Raw genomic sequence first — 19964 nt, 5'->3', positions numbered from 1 at the left:
GCCATGTCTATGTCTTTCTCTGTGAGATTTCTGTTCATGTCTTTTGCCCATGTCATGATTGGATTGTTTGTTTCTTTGGTGTTGAGTTTAACAAGTTCTTTATAGATCTTGGAAACTAGCCCTTTATCTGATAGGTCATTTGCAAATATCTTCTCCTATTCTGTAGGTTGTCTTTTAGTTTTGTTGACGGTATCTTTTGCTGTGCAAAAGCTTCTTATCTTTTTTTAAAAATTTATTTATTTATTTATGATGGTCACAGAGAGAGAGAGAGAGAGAGAGAGGCAGAGACACAGGCAGAGGGAGAAGCAGGCTCCATGCACCGGGAGCCCGATGTGGGATTCGATCCCGGGTCTCCAGGCTCGCGCCCTGGGCCAAAGGCAGGCGCCAGACCACTCCGCCACCCAGGGATCCCCAAAAGCTTCTTATCTTGATGAAGTCCCAATAGTTCATTTTTGCTTTTGTTTCTCTTGCTTTCATGGATAAATCTTGCAAGAAGTTACTGTGGCCAAGTTCAAAAAGGGTGTTGCCTGTGTTCTCCTCTAGGATTTTGATGGAATCTTGTCTCACATCATTGTCTTTCATCCATTTTGAGTTTATCTTTGTGTATGATGCAAGAGAGTGGTCCAGTTTCATTCTGCATGTGGATGTCCAATTTTCCCAGCACCATTTATTGAAGAGACTGTCTTTTTTCCAGTGGATAGTCTTTCCTCCTTTGTCGAATATTAGTTGACCATAAAGTTGAAGGTCCACTTCTGGATTCTCTATTCTGTTCCATTGATCTATGTGTCTGTTTTTGTGCCAGTACCACACTGTCTTGATGACCACAGCTTTGTAGTACAACCTGAAATCTGGCAGGTTGTGATGCCCCCAGCTATGGTTTTCTTTTTTAAAATTCCCCTGGCTATTCGGGGTCTTATTTCAAGTTTTTATTTAAGTTCTAATTAGTTAACATATAGTGTAATATTGGTTTCAGGAGTAGAATTTAGTGATTCATCACTTACATGTACATCCAGTGCTCACCACAGCAAGTGCCCTCCTTAGTACCCATACCCATTTAGCCCATCCTCTGCCCACCTCCTCTCAAGCAATTCTCAATTTGTCCTCTATAGTTAATAGTCTCTTATAGTTTACCTCCTTCTCTCTTTTTTCCATTTCCTATATTCATCTATTTTGTTTCTTAAATTCCATATATGAGTAAAACCATATGGTATTTGTCTTTCTCGGACTGATTTATTTTGCTTAGAATAATATACTCTGTCCATACCTTTGCAAATGATAAGATTTCATTCTTTTTGATGGCTAATATTCCATTGTGTGTGTGTGTGTGTGTGTGTGTGTGTATCACTTCTTCTTTATCCATTTCTCAGTCGATGGATAGTTAGGCTCTTTCCATAGTTTGGCTATTGTTGATAATGCTACTATAAATACCAGGGTGCACGTGCTCCTTCAAATATGTATTTTTGTATCCTTTGGGTAAATACCTAGTGCTGCAATTGCTGGATCATGAGGTAGTTCTATTTTTAACTTTTTGAGGAATCTTCATACTATTTTCCAGAGTGACTGCACCAGTTTGCATTCCCACCATCAGTGTAAGAGCGTTCCCCATCTCTGAATCCTTGCCAACATCTGTTGTTTCCTGTGTTGTTAATTTTATTGATTCTGACAGGTGTGAGGTGGAATCTCATTATAGTTTTGATGTGTATTTCCCTGATGATGAGTGATGTTGAGAATCTTTCCATGTCTGTTAGCCATCTGAATGTCTTCTTCGGAAAAAGGCCTGTTCATATATTGTGCCCATTTTGTAACTGGATTGTTTGTTTTCTGGGTGTTGAGTGTGATACGTTCTTTATAGATTTTGGACAATAACCTTTCATCAGATATGTCATTTGCAAATATCTTTTACCATTTTGCAGGAAGCTTTTTAGTTTTGTTGATTGTTTTCTTCACTGTGCAGGAGCTTTTTATCTTGATGAAATCCCAATAGTTCATTTTTGCTTTTGTTTCCCTTGTAGATGTAAAAAAGTTTTTAAAAAGATTTTTATTTATTTATTTGACACAGAGAGGGAGCACAAGCAGGGGGAAAGTCAGAGGGAGAAGCAGATTCTCACTGAGCAGGGAGACCAATGTGGGGCTCAATTCCAGGACCCTGGGATCATGACTTGAGGTGAAGGCAGGTGCTTAACAGACTGAGCCACCCAGGTGCCCTAATGTAAACATTTTAAATAAAATATTAACAGATGGAATTAGTAATATATAAAAGGAATTACACATTGTGATGAAGTGAGGTTCATTCCAGGGATGCAAGTCTAGTTCCATATTTGAAAATCAGTTAATGTAATCCACTATATTAACTGGCTTAGGAAGAGAAATCACATGATCATATCATTTACTGCAAAACATTTTTTCTGGGCAGCCCGGGTGGCTCAGCAGTTTAGCTCCGCCTTCAGCCCAGGGCCTGATCCTGGAGACCCGGGACGAGTCCCACGTCGGGTCCCTGCGTGGAGCCTGCTTCTCCCTCTGCCTGTGTCTCTGCCTCTCTTTCTGTCTGTATCTCTCATGAATAAATAAATAAATAAACAAAACCTAAAAAAAAAAAAAAACCAACAAAACTTTTTTTTCACAAAACGTAACACCCATTCATGATAAAAACTCTCAGAAAAGTAGAAATAGAGAGAAGCTTTCTCAATTTCATAATATCTATAAAAACCTACAACTAACATTATACTCCGTGGTAAAAGATTGAATTTTTCCTCCTTAAGATTGGGAACAAGATAAGGATTTCTCCTTTTATCATTCATATTCAACATAGTATTGGAAGTTCTATCCAGTGCAATATGGTGAGAAAAAGAAATAAAAGACATATAGAACAGGAGGGAAGATATAAAACTATCCCTGTTTGCAGATGATATGGTTGTCTATACAGAAAAATCCCAAGGAATCTTAAAAATCTCCTAGAACTAATAGCTGAGTTCAGCAAGATCATAAAATACAACAACAACAACAAAAGCCCCTCAAAACCCAAACTATTTATTTCTTTATATTTCTTTAAAATAAAAATTATTTACAATTAAAGAAAATGAAATACTTAGAAGTAAATCTAACAAAACATTTACATGACTTGTGTGCTGAAAACTATACAATGGTGATGAAAGAAATCAAAGATATACATAGAGAGATACACTGTGTATAAGGATAGAAAGATTTGACATAGGGAAGATGTCAGTTCTCCCCAAACTGATATACAGGTTTATCTGCTACCAAAAACCCAGCAAGATTTTTTGTAAACATAGACATGATGATTCTAAAATTTATATGAAAAGACAAAGGGACTAGACTAGCCATAAACAATTTGAAAAGGAAAAATAAAATAATAAGAGTCACTCTAGTGGGTTTCAAAGGTTATTTATATAGTATAATACTCAAGACTATCTGGTATTGATGGAGGTATAGACATGTAGGTCAATGGAACAGAACAGAGAATCCAGAAATAGCTCCACACAAATATACTTAATTGATTTTTGACAAAAATACAAAAACAACTCAATAGAGGAAACAGCATTTTCATCAAATGGTGCTGGAGCAACTGGATATCTGCAGGCAAAAAAATGAGCCTCAACTTAAGTCTCAGACCTTATATAAAACTTAATGCATCGTGGACCACAAACTTAAATGTAAAGTGTAAAAGTAGATAACTTTTAGGAAAGAAACAGAAAATCTTTGGGATCTTGGATTAGGCAAAGATCTTAGACTTGGCCCCCAAATCATAATCCATACAAGAAAAAATTGATAAATGGGACATCATTAAAATGAAAAGGAATTGCTCTGCAAAAGGCCTTGTTAAGAAGATGAAAAGAAAATCTTGAGTGGAAAAACATTTATGAACTACTATCTGCCCAAGGACTAGTATCTAGAATATATAAAAAAACTGTCAAAGCTCAACAATAGGAAAAAAAATCTAATTAGAAAGTGAAGAGGATATAGAGATAGCTGATAATCACATGAAAAGATATTCAACTTTATTAGCCATTACAGAAATGCAAATTAAACATATCAGAATGGATAAAATAAAAAATAGTGACAACACCAAATGCTGGCAAGGATGAGGAAGAACTGGATCACTCATATTTTGTTGGTGAGAATGTATTTTGGAAAACCATTTGGCAGTTTCTTAAAAAAATGAAATATGCAACTACCATATATCCAACAACTGGACTCCTGAATATTTATGACAAGAAATAATAGTATGTTCACAGAAAAGCCTGTACATGAAAATTCATATTTTTCATATAAGCCCCAGACTAGGAACAGCCAGATATCCTTCAATGAGTGAATGGTTAAACAAATTGTACACATCCATACTGTGGAACTTTAGCAGTAAAAAATGAATGGACTATTGGTGCACACAATGACCCAGATGAATCTTCAGAGAATTATAATGAGAGTAAAAAAAATCCAATCTCAAAAGGTTGCATACCATCTGATTTCTTTTACAATAATGTTCTTAAAATGACAAAATTATAGAAACAATGAGTAGGTTGTTGGTTGCCAGGAATCAGAAAGGCATGTGGTAGGTGGAGATGGGATAGGATAGAAATGGGTGTAGGTATAAAAGGGCCACATGGGGGATCGTTGTGGTGATGGAAATATTCTCTGTCTTTACTCTATCAATGTCAATTCAGTGGTTGAAATCCTGTACTATAGTTTTGCAAGATATTACTATTGAGAGAAACTGTGCAAGGTGCATATGGACCTTTCTGCATTATTTCTTATGTCTATATGTGACTCTATAATTGTCTCAAAATAATGAGAAAAAAGAGAGGGACATTTACAGGACAATTGGAGAATTATGAATTATGACTGGATTTTGTAATGTTTTAGTTTTAAAAGATTAGTCTACTCTTACAAGACCCGTATTGAAATATCTACTGATGAAAGAATGTATCCGGAATTTGCTTCAGAGCAATCCAGAATGGGGGATAAGCAGGTGAGAGTCTCCTGGGAAAGTGTAAAAGCATGAATAGATCATTGTTGGAGCTAGATGAGAAGTGTATGGGGTTTCTTAACATCATACATTATACTTGGTCATGCAGCATGGAGCTGTGGGAGCCAGTGCAACATGGTGGTTAAGCCATTGTCTTCAGAGACTGTTGGACCTTGTTTGAACCTTGGCTCTGCTACATATTAGCTATGTGATTTGGGAAAATTTATTTAACCTCTCTATAAAATGTGATACTATCTCAGGATAGTTGTATAGATAAATGAGATTGCCAAAGAGAAGCAGGGTGAGAAAAGGAAAGGTCTTCTCTCAAGGGATGAGAGAAGGAGGGATGTCAATGCAGGAGACAGAGGAGTTGTTGGAGGTGGAGACCCAAGGTTAGGTTGGGCAATGTCTTGTGTCTTGGAATGGAAAAGAGGCCTCAAAAGAGTTTTAAGAAGTTGAAAACTGATAACCATCAGATTTGGTGTTCAGGAAGTCATGGTGCTGACAGTAGCTTGGGTTCAGTGATGAGGGTGGGCCCAGAAGAAGGTATTGAGAAGTAGATGGGGAAAAAGGGTGTGATCACCACTCCTGACCTTGATGGGATGGTATGGAAAGACAACTCCAGAGGGAAAGAACACTAGGGGAGTTCAAGAGCAAGAAAAAAACTGGAGAAGAGAAAAGAGATGGAAAATAAGAAAGGAGGTACAGATTAGGTGGTCTTATCATAAGGGGGACCAGGAGTCCAAAGATTATGGTGGGAGGGCAGTTGCTCTTTGATACAGATTGGAATTGTTACTAAGACTGTTTTATCTGCCCCTGATATTTCCTCTCATCCTTTATTTGATACTCATTTGAATAGCTATTTAAAAAGAGAGAACATTATAGGACATTGGGAATTATGAGTGCTAACCAGATTTTTTAATGTGAGGGTAGGATTATAGTTTTGTTTTAAAAGGTTAATTCTTGGTTTTCATAGATTGGTACTAGGATATTTATGGGTGAAATGATATGTCTTGAATTTGCTTTGGACCCTGAAGAAAAAGAATATTTTGTTTTCTGGAGAGAGGTTTTGGAATCATAGTGCCATATTGACATGTGTACACTTATTATTCTCTTGTGTACACTTACTATTTATTAGGTTTCCTCATGCAGAATATGCCATGCTAATGTTGGCCCTTTACACAGTGCTTTCTTATGTGTGGATGTATGTGTTACCTCTCCAGAGTGACTAGTCTGTGACTGACTCACCAGCACCCCCTCTAAAGGCATCTGTATTCAATCTGGAAATCCCTGGAGAGAAAAGTTTCCTTATCTGTGGGTGTGAAGCTGTGGGTGCTTACCTAGTCACCAGGGTCTGAAGGACTCAGGTAATGAATGAGTCCTTTGAGGCAATCTTTGTCTGAGAGCTGCAGCTGACTCCTCTCAATCCTCTCTATCAAGGCTGAACTTTTCCAGAGGACATTTTCTGTGTCCTAAAGCAGCCACATCCTCTCCAAGCTAAGGACTGGGTGGGCTTCTAAGCTCAGCTTCTCATTTAATGTGAGGATGCAAGAGTCCAGGTTGAACTCCCCAGCAACTCCACCTGCACAACCAGCAGCCTGCCCACCAAAAGTCACCCAACCAACTCATCATGCCACATGAGGGATGACCATGTGGAGGCCCAGACTGAGCAGAAACTCATAATGCATAGGAAGGCTTAAGCAATGGGGCTAATCTTTATTGAGGTGAGCACATTCATGTTAGCTGTTCACAATGATCGCAAATCGTCTAGTTTTAAAAAACTTCCTACTTCCATACAGCTCTGTATACAGAAAGTGATAAAAATATATTGTACAATGAACAATTTCTACCTTAAAAGTATCATGATAGTCCATAAATTTGTCAATAGACAATGCAAAATACTATTTACAACAAGATAGATTCTTTGTAAGTTCAAAATTTAGATACAGCATAACTCTAAAACTAACATCATATGTTTTCCCAGGTAAGAAAGACCAGTCATTATAAAAATACTTTATATAAATTCAAAGTCAGAACTAAAACATTCAGTCCTTTAAAAATATTTTTTTCTAGTCAAGTATCAATTTCTAGATAAATGTTCTTTATCAAAACAATTACACACTTAAATTTTCAGGAAATACCTAGTATGTCAGACAGTCCACTTAAACATGTTAAAGCACAGTTCTAATCCTGTCTTAGTTTTCAGAGATGGACCACATATTTGATTATGTTTCATATCAATGGAACAATTATTCTACAAAAAGTTAAGTATCTATGTATTATGAAAGTATTTATAAAGATGAAGTCTTCAGCCTAGAGACGGGACTTTCAGGTGGGACCTGCCTTCAGAAGGCACCACTTTTGTTATGAAGCAGCTACATAGTGCTTTGAAATGTTTAACTTGGAAAGCCTGTGATGGCATTTTGACCACTGTCTGAAATCAGCTCATTCATTTCATTTTGCTTACTCTCTTTTAGGGCATGATTGGGGTGATTTCTTTGTGTCTGTGTTCTTTTTGATCTCCTAAAACATACTTTCAGCAGCAGGTAACACAATTCCGCCACATTAAGCAGCATGCAAATCACAGATGCAGAAATCATAAAAATGGTAAACACCGTTTTCTCAGTAGGTCTAGAGATAAAACAGTCTACAAGGTTGGGGCAAGGGTCAATCCCACATTTCAACACCCAGGGCAGGTGGTACCCATTGTAAAGGAAGTAAAACACATACATAAAGGATGCTTCAAAGATGATTCGGAAAAAGATGCTGCTGGTGTACGTCCACCACAGGGACCCCTCTATCCGAACCTTCTGCTTTTTAATGTCTTCTAAGTCTTTGAATTCATTTCTTTTCTCTCCTCGCCTAAATTTGCGGGCAGTCTCATGTCTGTAGTAGGCGACATGCATCGCGACCAGCAGGGCTGGGGTGGAGACAAAGATGAGTTGCAGAGCCCACAGCCGGATGTGAGACACAGGGAAAAAGTGGTCATAGCACACATTTTTGCAACCTGGTTGCAGAGTGTTGCAGACAAAATCTTCCTGTTCATCGCCCCACACTTCTTGAGCAGCCACTACAAGGATCATGACACGAAAAATGAAGATGACGGTGATCCATACCTTCCCGATGCTGGTGGAGTGTTTGTTCACACCCCCGATGAAAGTGTGTAGAGTACCCCAGTCCATCGTGTTGGCTTATTCCTAAACAGACAAAAATTAGCAAAGGTTAACCAATGGAAAGTTCCTTTGATTTTATAAAATAGTATAATTATATTATAGACTCAAGCAAATTTCTCTTAAAGTATGCTGCAAAGGGTGCCTGGGTAGCTCAGTCGGTTTAGTATCTGCTTTTAACTCAGGTTGTAATCTCAGGGTTCTGGGATGGAGCCCCAAGTTGGGCTCTTTGCTCAGCGGTGAGTCTGCTTCTCTCTTCCTCTGCCCCTATCCCCCCCCCCCTTTGTGCCCTCTCTCTCAAGTAAGTAAAATCTTTTAAAAAAACAAGTATGGTGTGATATCTTATAACCTAGGTGGCTAGTAGGTTTTCTGGTAGGGAAGGCCCTCTCTAAAATCATTCTAACATATTTGAACCAGAAATAACTGTTGTGGGGTGGGGGTGGGGGGTTCAGATCATCCTGATTCAACTGAATTCAGGTTATATGTTAGGTTGCTGCTTGACATTAATCCAGGAAGTCAGATAAACAAGTAACATTTCCCAATTTTCTTTTAAGCACCATGCGTCTAAGTACTGCATCAGTTTCATTTTGCCCAAGAGATCACAGAAGTCCCACAATAGGTCTTATTCATTCAATGGCTTATCGAAGACAAAAAAAAAAAAAAATCACTGGAATGACATAATGTGTAACTAGCGGACTAGAAAGGGGTAAGAGACCCCAATACTTGCTAGTTTACACAATATATTTATGTTTTCTAGTTGGAATAACATCATTTGCTGAAATCATGTGCTCTTAAGGAGGCATAATGTCTACAGAAAGGCTCCCTTCTGAATGAGAATCACAAGCTTTTACAAAAAGCGCTCTGTGGCTCTCCACGGTAACCAGGGCCACTGCTAGCTTTCCCTCCCTAGTCCTGCACCCCTAGAGCCATGGACGAAGGAACCAGCAGTGCAGAGCCTCTCCCTACTAATGCACTGATTTAACATCCTGAGAGAAAACATTCTTGACTCCCACAGGAACTTTTGCTACAATTCGAACAGATGCCTTCTTACCCTACATTGCCATAGAAGACTAGAGAATTAATCAGCATTTGGATAAAAAGAAAGAAAAGAAAGAAAGAAAGAAGAAGAAAGAAGAAAGAAAGAAAGAAAGAAAGAAAGAAAGAAAGAAAGAAAGAGAAAGAAAGAAAGAAAGAAGAAAGAAAGAAAGAAAGAAAGAAAGAAGAAAGAAAGAAAGAAAGAAAGAAAGAAAGAAAGAAAGAAAGAAAGAAAGAAAAAGAAAGAAAGAAAAGAACTCTGAGAATCTTTTGAAAGTGAAGACCTTCTCTTCAGAAAAACAGGCTCACACAATTGTCAAACCTTTTAGGGGATGAGGGAGCCGCCAAAGTCCTTTCATCAATCTGTCTTAGGGAGACTTTCTTGTATTTGACTGCATACCGGGGGCAGGCTTCTCCTCAGGCTGACCCTTGACTTCCCCAGGCCCCATGTCCTGCCCACAGCTCTGCATCACACATGTTGCTCTTCGAAGCAACTGGGTAAATGAAGGCAGGCTCCGTTCCTTCAGGAGTGCTCAGCACTGAGTCTCTGGATGAGGTGCTAATGTGTGCCCCAGAAGCAAGATCCTTTGTTGACACTAATAAAGTCAGCCAGTCCTGTATTACGAAAGGTAGACTTCCACTTTAGTTGGCTTTCTGAGAAATTCATTTTTGCCCTTTGGTTTTTGAGACATCACCTTTTTCTCAGAAAGACATATAGGCCTAAGGAAACAATGCCATCATCCACATTACATGTGTGTGTGGATTCCTTTTCTGTCTGAACTGGGCAGTGGAAGTAGGGGGCACATGCTATTGAGGGTGAGGGAAGGGCAAGCAGAGGCCTAGCTAGAAATTCCACATCATGAGTTTCTTCCCTGCCTTCTCTTACCAAAGCATATAGAGGCCAATTATAGGAAAACCCCTCCTTGCCACCACATTGCCAAGCCAAGTAAATAACAATCACCAAGACTCCCATAAGCATTTATTGCCTACTGTATACAGATGTTAACTATTTCATCTTTGCATCCCAAGGCACAGTCCAGTTCCCAGCACTGAGCAGGTTCTGAACAGAGCTGCAGAGCAGATGGGGGATGCGGGGGGGTGGGGTGGGGGGGTGGGTGGGTGGGGTGTTGCAGCAAGAGGCACAGGGGAGAGCTTCCAGAGATGCATTCCCATCCTATGAATTTGAAGGTGTTAGATTGCAACTATGCAAGGAGGAAGCACATAACATCTTAACAAGAAAAAAATGAGGAGGACACAATGTGGCTGTACTTCTGCAACTGTACTTGCACTTGATTAACGGAGTCACCAGAAGACAGGATAATTAGTGATCATGGAATTTCACAGATGCTTATTTTTTCCTTGAATAATCCCTAAGAAGGAGTCAAAAAACAGCACTTAACAAACTAGCACCCTCAGACTATTCAGGGTTCCCAGACCCTGCAGGCCAACACCAAAGCAAAGGAGGTGGAGTTGGGAATAAGGAACTGGAGAAATAGTTTTGAAAGATTTAGTGCATATACCAGCCTATTCCTACTGCACTGGCCGGAAAGAACTGAAGGACTTTGAAATGTTTATAGATCTTAAAAGTTGTTCAAATGCCATGGAGCATGAAACGTTTTAACACAGAATATGACAAGAACATTTGAATTCTTAAATCCAAACTAAAATTGAGCTGAAAGCTTACATTGTGGCAGAAATGAGAAAATGCTAATTATGATTTTAATTTAGCCTAGGCTTTAGGGAAGCATATTAATTTTTTTCAATGAAAATGAAAAGACAAAAAGAAAAAAAGAAAAAGAAAATGAAAAGACAGGTAGAATTACATAGCTAAAAACTTGAAAAGGGGGTTGGGGTGGAAACAAGAACTCCTAAGTGTGTCATACAGTTCTGAGGCCATCAGCTAAGGGATGGAGAAACTTCCAGGAGCACTGAGGAGCTCAGATTTTCAAGCAACAAGAAAAGGGAAGACAACCCTGGTTGCCACACACAAGAGAAGGGGCCCAAGCTTGCAGCAACGATGTCAAAATATTTAATCACTATTTAGGCCAAAAAATAAAATAGAATAAAAAATGTGAAAAAGAAAGAAAAGTAAGATATTTGAGCCAAAAGAAAAGAATGGGGTGGGCACGATGCTTCTTGTGCTCTAGCACAAGGCATAATTTTAACTGATAACAGAGAAAAGGCAGAGACTCTTCCCCTACTTTATCAAAGAGAAATTCTTTAAAAAATTATTTCTAAAAGCATGGTACGAGAGGTGTGGAGCCAGTGTCTACCTTCTGAGAAAGAGATTTTTAAAGTCTACAGTAAGTGTATCTTTGATTTTAAAAACTCATCTTGGGGAGTGCCTGGGTGTCACTGTTGGTTAAGTCAGAAGCTCAGGTTTTATCTCAGGGTGATGAGATTGAGCTCAGCGCTTAGCTCAGAGTCTGCTCGTATTTCTCTCATCTCTTCCTCTGCTCCTGCCGCTCTCTTTCTCTAAAATATATAAATAAATCTTTTTAAAAAACTCACCTTGGATAATATGAATTATACAATAATTTTTAGTCTATAATGAAAGTCATTACAATAAATTTTCTTAATTGCTGCTGCTCCATCCTGGAAGCATTTCAGGAGGTAGGAACACATACATCTTAATGGTTAAACATATTTTACACAGCTATTCACCTAGGGGGAAAATCCTATTTGTTGATAAAGATGTTCTCCCAATAAATATTCCCCATTGCAATTTGGTTTAAGTGTCCAATCAGCAAGTTTTTGACTTATCAAAAAGAAGTTCACATTTTCTCAAACCCTCCAAAGTGCCGAGGATTTAAACTCCTCCACAGGTAAGAAGGCTGTTTTTCTCTGAGTTCTTTATCAACAGCCCTACCGAACAATGGCACACCTGTGGCCACCCATTACCTGCCTGTATAGCAAGCAAACCGAACAAGGTGAAAAAGGATAACTCAATCTGAATGAATTCGGAGAGGCCGAAGCCATGGGAGAGGTCAGGAGGGCAGAATTTCCCCACAAGAACATAGTCCTAGCTTTCTAGAAGCAGGATCCTTGACATCTGTGCCTTAGGGACTTTTCCTTCTTAAAAAAACAGGGACAATTATGATGTTAGTGGTTTTATTTCTTTTGACTTCTCTGGGTACCCAAATGACACATTCTGAAGTTCTATCAAAGTAGCAAAGCTGAACAGAAAATAATCTATTTTTACAATACCTTTGACTTCCATTAAAAATCAGCAATTTCCCCCCCTTCCTTTTAAAGGGAGAAAAAGAGATGCCTAAGTCACTAAGAAAAATGAGTGATTAAACCCAAATACAAGTGTGTCCAGCCTACTGGTCACTCAAGACAATGAGGCTAAAGACAAACCAGCTGATCTGCAGTATTAAAGGCCCCATTACATATCACCGTAGAAATGACAAGAAGCCCTGTTCTGCACACTCTCCATCATTCCCTTGCCAGAACTGCGCTGCAGGGAAGTCACTCCGTGAATGTGACCCCATGTTTCCTCCAGTGAGAGCTGCTCTTTTGATTCCTTTGTCTAGTACACATCCTGAGGATCTTAGGCATGGGTCCCGTGTATCATCGTCCATGCGCTAAGAGCAGAAGGACAACTTGCCTCACAACTACTGGGAGTCAGTCAGGGAAATGGACTGCCCCAAGCTTTCTGACCCTTCGCTGCAGTCACCTGCCCCCAGGACGCTCTTCCCCCTTGAGGGGCCCAGAAGAGGAAGGAGCTGACAGAGGGTAGAAGATTCAACAAGTTGGAAAGGAGGATATTTGGCTCCACTTGTTCTTCCTGACCTTGCAGTAGGTTGAAGCCACTTGTGGCTTCTTCTCTCTGGGGGAAGAGACTGCTCACTGGCCCAACCCTCCCCAGCCTCTCCCTATAAAAACATAACTCCTGGGGTAGCGTTCCATCAACATTTTGGGTGTAGAAGATTTGAAGGCTGAATGCTCTGAAAATTCCTTTCCAAAACAACTGCATCCGTTGGAACTCTTTGCAGTTAGTATTAGTAAGCAAAATACCTCCTTTCTCTCAGGCTTCAAGCTGGCCGCAGCCAATGGGAAGAGCTTTTTCAATAAAAAGTAAAATATTAACTGTTTCTTTGCAAACAGAGAAGTTAACTGGTGCCCCTCTGGCTCTCTTTTAGGGAAAGAATACATTTGCCTAGCTTCTGTAGTCTTGTCTCCATACAAGAATGTGATTATACTTTGGGGTACCTGGGTGGCTCAGTGGGTTAAGCCTTCAACTCGATTTTGGCTCAGGTCATGATCTCAGGATCATGATCTCAGAGTCCTGAGATGGAGCCCTGCCTCCAGCTCCTGCATCTGGCTCTGTGCTACTGAGTGTGGATCCTGCTTAAGATTCTCTCTCTCCTTCTCCCTCTGTCCCTCACCTGCTTGTGCTCTCTTTCTCTCAAAAAAAAAAAAAAAAAATGTGGTTACACTTCAAGTTACAAAGGTAAACTGTCTTTGGTTTCGTGGTACAACTAATGCTGGTGAATAACTCCATGTTGCATTCTTGATACTAAAGCTCCAGTCAGGAATACTTAGCTCTAAGAATAAGTAAACCATTGATCTTATTTCTGATGATACACACAGCATTATGAAGATAGAGTGTCCTTCCTTTGTACAATTCAAATAATTTAAGTAACAAAATTTCTTGATTGTTTTAAAACTTAAGAATTTAATCATAACCAATTTACTTAATGATGCCATTTTAGTTTCACTGATGACAGAACCAAAACTAAAGCTTTAAAATCATAGTGTTACCCCTTGGTAGACACCAAAAGGTGGAAAATGTCTTTCTAGGAAGTTCTATTGTCCTTTGGATGATTCTTTCAAAGTTATTCATTGAATATTTGATATACTTGAGAACAAAACACATTCTTCATGATTTCCACATTAGCTCTGACTAGTTGAGGAGTTTTATATTGATAAAAAAACAATGTCAAAGCAAAATAAGCACATTTGGGCCTTCCTTCCAAGGACTCACAGCTTATTGGCCTGGAGAAGAATTAGGCAGTGTTCCCTCCTCAAGGGCTTCAGGCTTTCTTCTACACCATTTGAGTGCCTAGAAGCCAATGTAGCACAGTAATGACATGAATATAATTCTTTGTGCAGTTTTAGTTCAGTGAGGATGTCACCTGTTGAGAGAAAAATAATAGATGTGACCATATTTCTTAAACTATGCCCTATGTGACTATTGTGTGACCTTTGTGGGTAGTTTTTCTTTATCTCCAGAACTGTTAGGAGGGAAGTCTAGAGACTACCAGCTTCCTGATGCTTCATACTTTGAATATTAATAAAATAAAAATAAAATCTTTAGTGTAGATTCTTTGCTACCAAAATAATAATAACAATATTACCCAACCCCAAACCCCAAGTCCATTCCTTGAGCAATTAAGAAAAAAAGTAAGGAAGTTTGAGAAACTGGATATGCTCCTCTTTCCCCTAAATCAGCAGTCTAAAAAAAAACAAAAAACAAACAAACAAACAAAAAAACTCAAACTCTTTACTCAAGAAGAATCTATGTCTATTGTCTCTAGAAAGCTCAGGTCATCCAAGGGACAACCTTATCTCTGATTTTTAAATTTAATGACTCAAAATTTCATCAATCGTCCTTTCAGAGTAACGGCTAGTGATAAAATGGATTTAGGATTTACTTACTTCTTCAAAATTAACTCAATAAAAATGAAAGAACTTTTTCTATGTCTGGAGTCTAAACATAAACATGGATAATTCATAGAGTTACATGTATTTCTTAATCCATTTAAGAAGTCAAAGAGTTAAAGCATTTTCCATTAAGCAGTCTCTGTCAAAGCAAACCTTCGTCCTTTCCAAATATTTCAGTCTAACTTGAGTTGAGTGACCATGAAAATAAAAAAGGAAAAGGTGCTCAGTGGAACCCAGTTCCATTCTCACGGTTCAAGCAAGTAAAACAGAAATCTTAATAAATCATAATGTAGCCATTGGACAGATTACGTCCTCATGGCCAAGAAGCTTGTGTTGAAAATTATTTTCCCACAATTTTATTCTATTTAAGATTTTAACTAATGTCTACAAACCACTCATAGCTCCTAGAATATTCAGTTTGAATCGAAGATGCATGGTCAGGGTTTGCAAGTAGAAATTTTCCTTTCACCCTTACTGAACTGTTTGTTTAGTCAGACCTGCAGTTCTTTTCTTTCTTAAAGCTATTGTAATTCAGAAGAAAAAACGTCAGAAAAGGAAAATAAAGTCACTGTTACCTGCACCAGGATTGGCTTTAAAATAAAACCCAAGTGAAGCAGCGGGTCTGACTAGTGTCTTCCCAGTCTGGGTCACTGCTGGGAAGGTGCTGGGGAACCCTGCTCCCCGCCCCCTCACCCCAGGCTACAGGGTGTTGATGTTCTCTCTTCATAACTTCCTTCTCCCCTCCTTGGCAGGGCTCAAACAACACCCCCAAAGACTTTGCCTGATCCAAACAACAGACAAAGCTCTCCACAGGAGCAGTTTTGAGCAGGATCCTGCAATTCTAAGGAAACTGCATTGGGGCAGGACATTCTTTTCTGGAACGCTGGTTAGATTCTACTAGAACTGGGGCAAGAAAATACTTCTATGGCATAAAGTCTACTGAAGGGAAAGGACAACGATGATTTGGCACTCCACTGATAGCAGGATTCCACCAAGGGGACACTGCGGTCCCCACAGGGGTGCACTCTGGGCGTGCAGAGCTGCATTCAGGCCACACTCACCTCAGGTTCAGTCCTGCGCTCCAGAAAGGGAGGCCAAGCCAGTCAGAACCCTCGAAGCCAGGTAACACCTGGGACTGCTCTCTGTCACTAGACAGGAAGTACCTTCTGGTGCCTCCACCTCTTAACTGAGATGTGTCACCAATGACATTTAATTACTATTGTCCAGTAATAGTCCAGTAATTGTATTATTGTCATTTGCGTTTCCCAAGTTCCTTGGGCATCCATCATGCAGCCAGACGGGTCAGTTCTGCCTGTGACTCGTCCCCTCGCCCGGCGGAACCGGCTTTCCTTTACCAAATCCAGGCCGGACTCGCAGTGTTCCATAAAAGCAAAGAAAATCCCAAACGCAGCAAAGGAAGTGGGAGAAAGGGGCACAGGTCCACACCCTCGCTCACACACACCATGCGGTATATTTATAAAAACCTGTTGTGCAGGTCGAAGGGGGACCATCTAGGGCAAAAGTCCAACCCGTCGGTCCTCGTTCCTCCGGCTGCGCAGAGGGCGCCAGGCAGCGCGGGGCCGAGCGCGGCGGGGCCTCGGCGGGCGCGGGAGGATGCGGATCCGCCGCAGATAAGGTTGCCCCAGGCAACCCCCGAGCGCGGCCACCCGGCCTCCCGCCGCCCCGCCACCCGAGGGCGACTGCGCCCCGCGGCGCCGGGCCCACCTGTGAGCGGTGGCCAACGAGGGCGAGGGGGCGAGAGAGGCGGCCGCGGCGGGCTGCGGACCTCGCCGCTCGGGTGCCCGGAGGCAGCGGCCAGCGGTCAGGGGCCCGTGCCTGGCGCGCGCTTACCTGCTCGGCGGGGCGGCGGCGGGGTCCCGGGGTCCCGGGGTCCCGGGGGCGCGGAGCTCTCCGCGCAGGGCGGCGCCCTCGGCTGCAGCCGGGCAGCAGGTCGGCCTGGGCGCCCCGGCTTTCGGGCCGGTGTCGGGAGTGTGCGGTCGGTGCTCTGGCTCGGCTTCGGGTGCCGGCCTGGCTCCCACCTGCAGCGCCTTTTAACCGCGCCCCACCCCGCCTCTGCCCTGACGCTTCCCCGCGACTGCGAGAGGCGAGAGCGCGGAGTTCCGACGCGCGCCCGCCCCGGGGCGCGGGGTGCAGGACTGGCCCTCCCTCGGGGGCGCGGAGAGAGAGGGCTGGACACCGGGCGCTGGGGGTGCAGGGCTGGCCCTCCCTCGGGGGTGCAGGGAGCTGGCCCCACCTGGTCCTGGAAGGATGGGGGGCCCGCTTCTCCTGCCGCTCCGAGGGTTCGCTGGCAGAGCCAGCGCTCCAGGTGGGAGGCCGCTCGACTGAGAACCGGGGTCTCCTGGGCAGGTGCCTTAGGGAAAGGGACCGAGCGAGTGGGTCCGCAGCCATTAGAGAAGTTCCCGAAGGAGGTGGACTCGTTGGAAACAGTGTTAGAGGCAGGTTGTGTTTTGGCCAGGACGCATCCTCCTTCTCCTTTTTTTTTTTTTTTTTCTTTTTTCTGGACACTGTCTCCTAGCCCTCTGGGTACCCGTGCACCGCCTTCTCCTAGAGAAGCCTGGAGGCACAGTGACTGTTGTTTTCTATTAATTAGTGACCATTAATGACCATAATGACAAGGTTATTTTTATTAGTTACCTCCATCCTTTGACACCTCCTCCACGGGAAGCAGAGTGAGGCTTTGTTGGCTCGCCTGGCGCAGCACTTAAGGACCCCACTGGCGCCTTCCTTTCACAGATAGGGCTTCGATCACCTAGGGTAGGCGCAGGGGCTGGTGGGGTAGAAATATTGGGAGCTGTTTAGGGACCCGGCTGCACAGGTTCAAACCTGTTCTACATCAGACAAGAGGTGTATGACTTGCTTATTTCATAAAATTGGTTGGTGATTAAATGTTCCCACCTAAACCATACATACACTAGTTGTTGGGTCATATTCTCTCATACAACAGAGTTAGTGGTGGTTCTTAAAGTGTCTCTTTAAGGTCTTGAAAAATGAACCATGACTATAGAGATCTACCTCCCAAAATACTTTGAGGAGAACAAGATTCTCAGAGAATTGCCCTGCCTCAAATAACTATAAAAACACTTTGAGGGGCCCTGGAATGGCCTTGAATGTAAGGTTGGAGATATGCAAAAACCTGTTTTAGGCTTTTTCATTAGACATACTTGCTGTCTTCATGTAGCCTGTGCCTTGAGTGTTCCATCAGCTTAAGGTCTGGCTGGTCCTCTCCTGCCCTCTTTCCTAGTCTTCTCCATCATTCCCCTCAAACAAATGTACCTGAGTTTGCATAGTAACATAATTCAATTATAATAGCAGACTGTAAACCTCTTTGGGAATTATAAACAGGTTAAGCCTTTTTGCATTCCCACCAACAACACTAGGTAAAGTACTTTGCACATAGTAGATGCTGCTCCATGAGTATTTGCATATTGCTTGGCAAAACCCAAGCAACATAGCAGATAATCCTGGAAATGGCTTTTGTTCCTAGAGCATGACTGTCCACATTCCCGCCCCTTACAGCTGCTTCCACACAGCACTGTGTTTGGGCATTTATATTCTGGACCAATGGAAATTGTATCAGGACTCTCCCAGGAAAGAACTTTTGAACTAAAGTAGTCACAGAGAATGTGTTAGTTACCTTTGCTCAGGTGTCCATTTCAACACTGTGCAGAAGTATCCCTGTTCCTGTTCAGATGATCTATGGCTTTTCACTTTGTCATTTACCTCTTAATGTTTAATCCCCAATCAGTTTTCACTTATCAGATGGTCCCATTGCTGCAGAAATTTAATATGGATTATATAAATGTACAGACTTGTTGAGGTGTTCATTTGAAAACTGAAGTTAAAGATTTTACGCTGATGAGAACCAAAGGCATCTAGAGTGTTGACTGGGTTGTGAGCTGTGTGACAAACATGGAAAAGCCTTCCAGAGCTGATTACAGTCGTACTGTCCACTTAACAGTATCACACGATTCTGAAAGCTATGTTTTTCCAGTCCTGGTTGTAATCAATGTCGTGAAACTCATTTGATGGATATCTTCCCTCTGTCTCTCAATGATGATTTCCAGAAGCCATAAATTTAATCTGCACAAATTGTGGAGTGTGGATCTTTCTTTGCAATACCAGGAGATTTGGAGGGATGATGGTGAGATACTCTTTTGAAAATCTATAATTTCTCTGAGTGACCTCTCCTGCTTTTACATAGAGAACAAAGGAGACTCCAGCCCCTACTACCCACCAGTGCCCCCACTCCTCATACTCCTCCCTGTTGGCTGCTGGTACAGACTCACAGTCTAAGGTGGAAGTAGGGCACAGGGACTCTTCCTTGGAACTGACATAGTATCAGACACCTGGAAGGGAGAGAACTGTGTGCAACAAGAAGAGCCTATATTGAGCAGACCTATATTAGGCTGAGGACATGGAGGAGACAGTTCCCATCTCAAGAGTTTTCTAGTTTTATTTTTCAAATCTGTGTGCAAAAGTTATGTGAGATGTTGTTGAAAGGATAATATGATACTATACAGGTTCCTGGGAATCTACTTTTGTGGATCTTGGGTGAGCCCAGGAACTTTCATTTTTATCAATTATCTTGAGTATTGCTGATATAGGTGGTCTGAGAACCATACTTGGAAACATGCTAGTTATGGATCTTCTTCGCTTTTTGATTTTTAAAAAGGTATCAGTTTTTATTTTTCCTCATGTATTTCATTTCATTTCCAGGATAGTTAATATACAGTGTTATGTTAGTTTCAGGTGTGCATTATAGTGATTCAACACTTCCATTACATCGAACCTAGAAACAGACTCTTTTTAAAAAAAACCAAAAAACTGGGATCCCTGGGTGGCGCAGTGGTTTGGCGCCTGCCTTTGGCCCAGGGCGCGATCCTGGAGACCTGGGATCGAATCCCATGTCGGGCTCCTGGTGCATGGAGCCTGCTTCTCCCTCTGCCTGTGTCTCTGCCTCTCTCTCTCTCTGTGTGACTATCATAAATAAATAAATAAAAATAAAAAAAAACAAAAAAACATATTTATTGCGACACCTGGATGTCTCAGTCAGTTAAGTAGCTGCCTTCATGAGGCTTAGGTTATGA

The 19964-nt window shown here is 41.5% G+C and overlaps 1 protein-coding gene across 4 annotated transcripts; it reads right to left on the bottom strand.

Moving 5' to 3' along the window:
- Positions 1 to 6677: 6677 nt before the first annotated feature.
- Positions 6678 to 16997, bottom strand: GJB6 (gap junction protein beta 6). 4 transcript variants are annotated; one of them, XM_025462764.3, is made up of 3 exons: positions 16708 to 16991; positions 14177 to 14327; positions 6678 to 8178 (listed from the first exon to the last, which is right to left on the bottom strand). In XM_025462764.3, the coding sequence occupies exon 3, from the start codon at positions 8161 to 8163 to the stop codon at positions 7378 to 7380; it is 786 nt and encodes a 261-aa protein (XP_025318549.1). In that variant the 5' UTR covers positions 8164 to 8178; positions 14177 to 14327; positions 16708 to 16991; the 3' UTR covers positions 6678 to 7377. The 4 variants fall into 4 exon arrangements, with proteins under 4 accessions (XP_025318549.1, XP_025318550.1, XP_025318548.1 ...); XM_025462765.3 differs by lacking the exon at positions 16708 to 16991 and adding an exon at positions 15918 to 16420; XM_025462763.3 differs by lacking the exon at positions 16708 to 16991 and adding an exon at positions 15432 to 15865.
- Positions 16998 to 19964: the final 2967 nt, after the last annotated feature.

This window comes from Canis lupus, chromosome 25 (assembly GCF_003254725.2).
Source record: "Canis lupus dingo isolate Sandy chromosome 25, ASM325472v2, whole genome shotgun sequence".
Lineage (NCBI taxonomy): Eukaryota > Metazoa > Chordata > Mammalia > Carnivora > Canidae > Canis > Canis lupus.
This window is presented reverse-complemented; position numbering and strand designations above follow the sequence as displayed.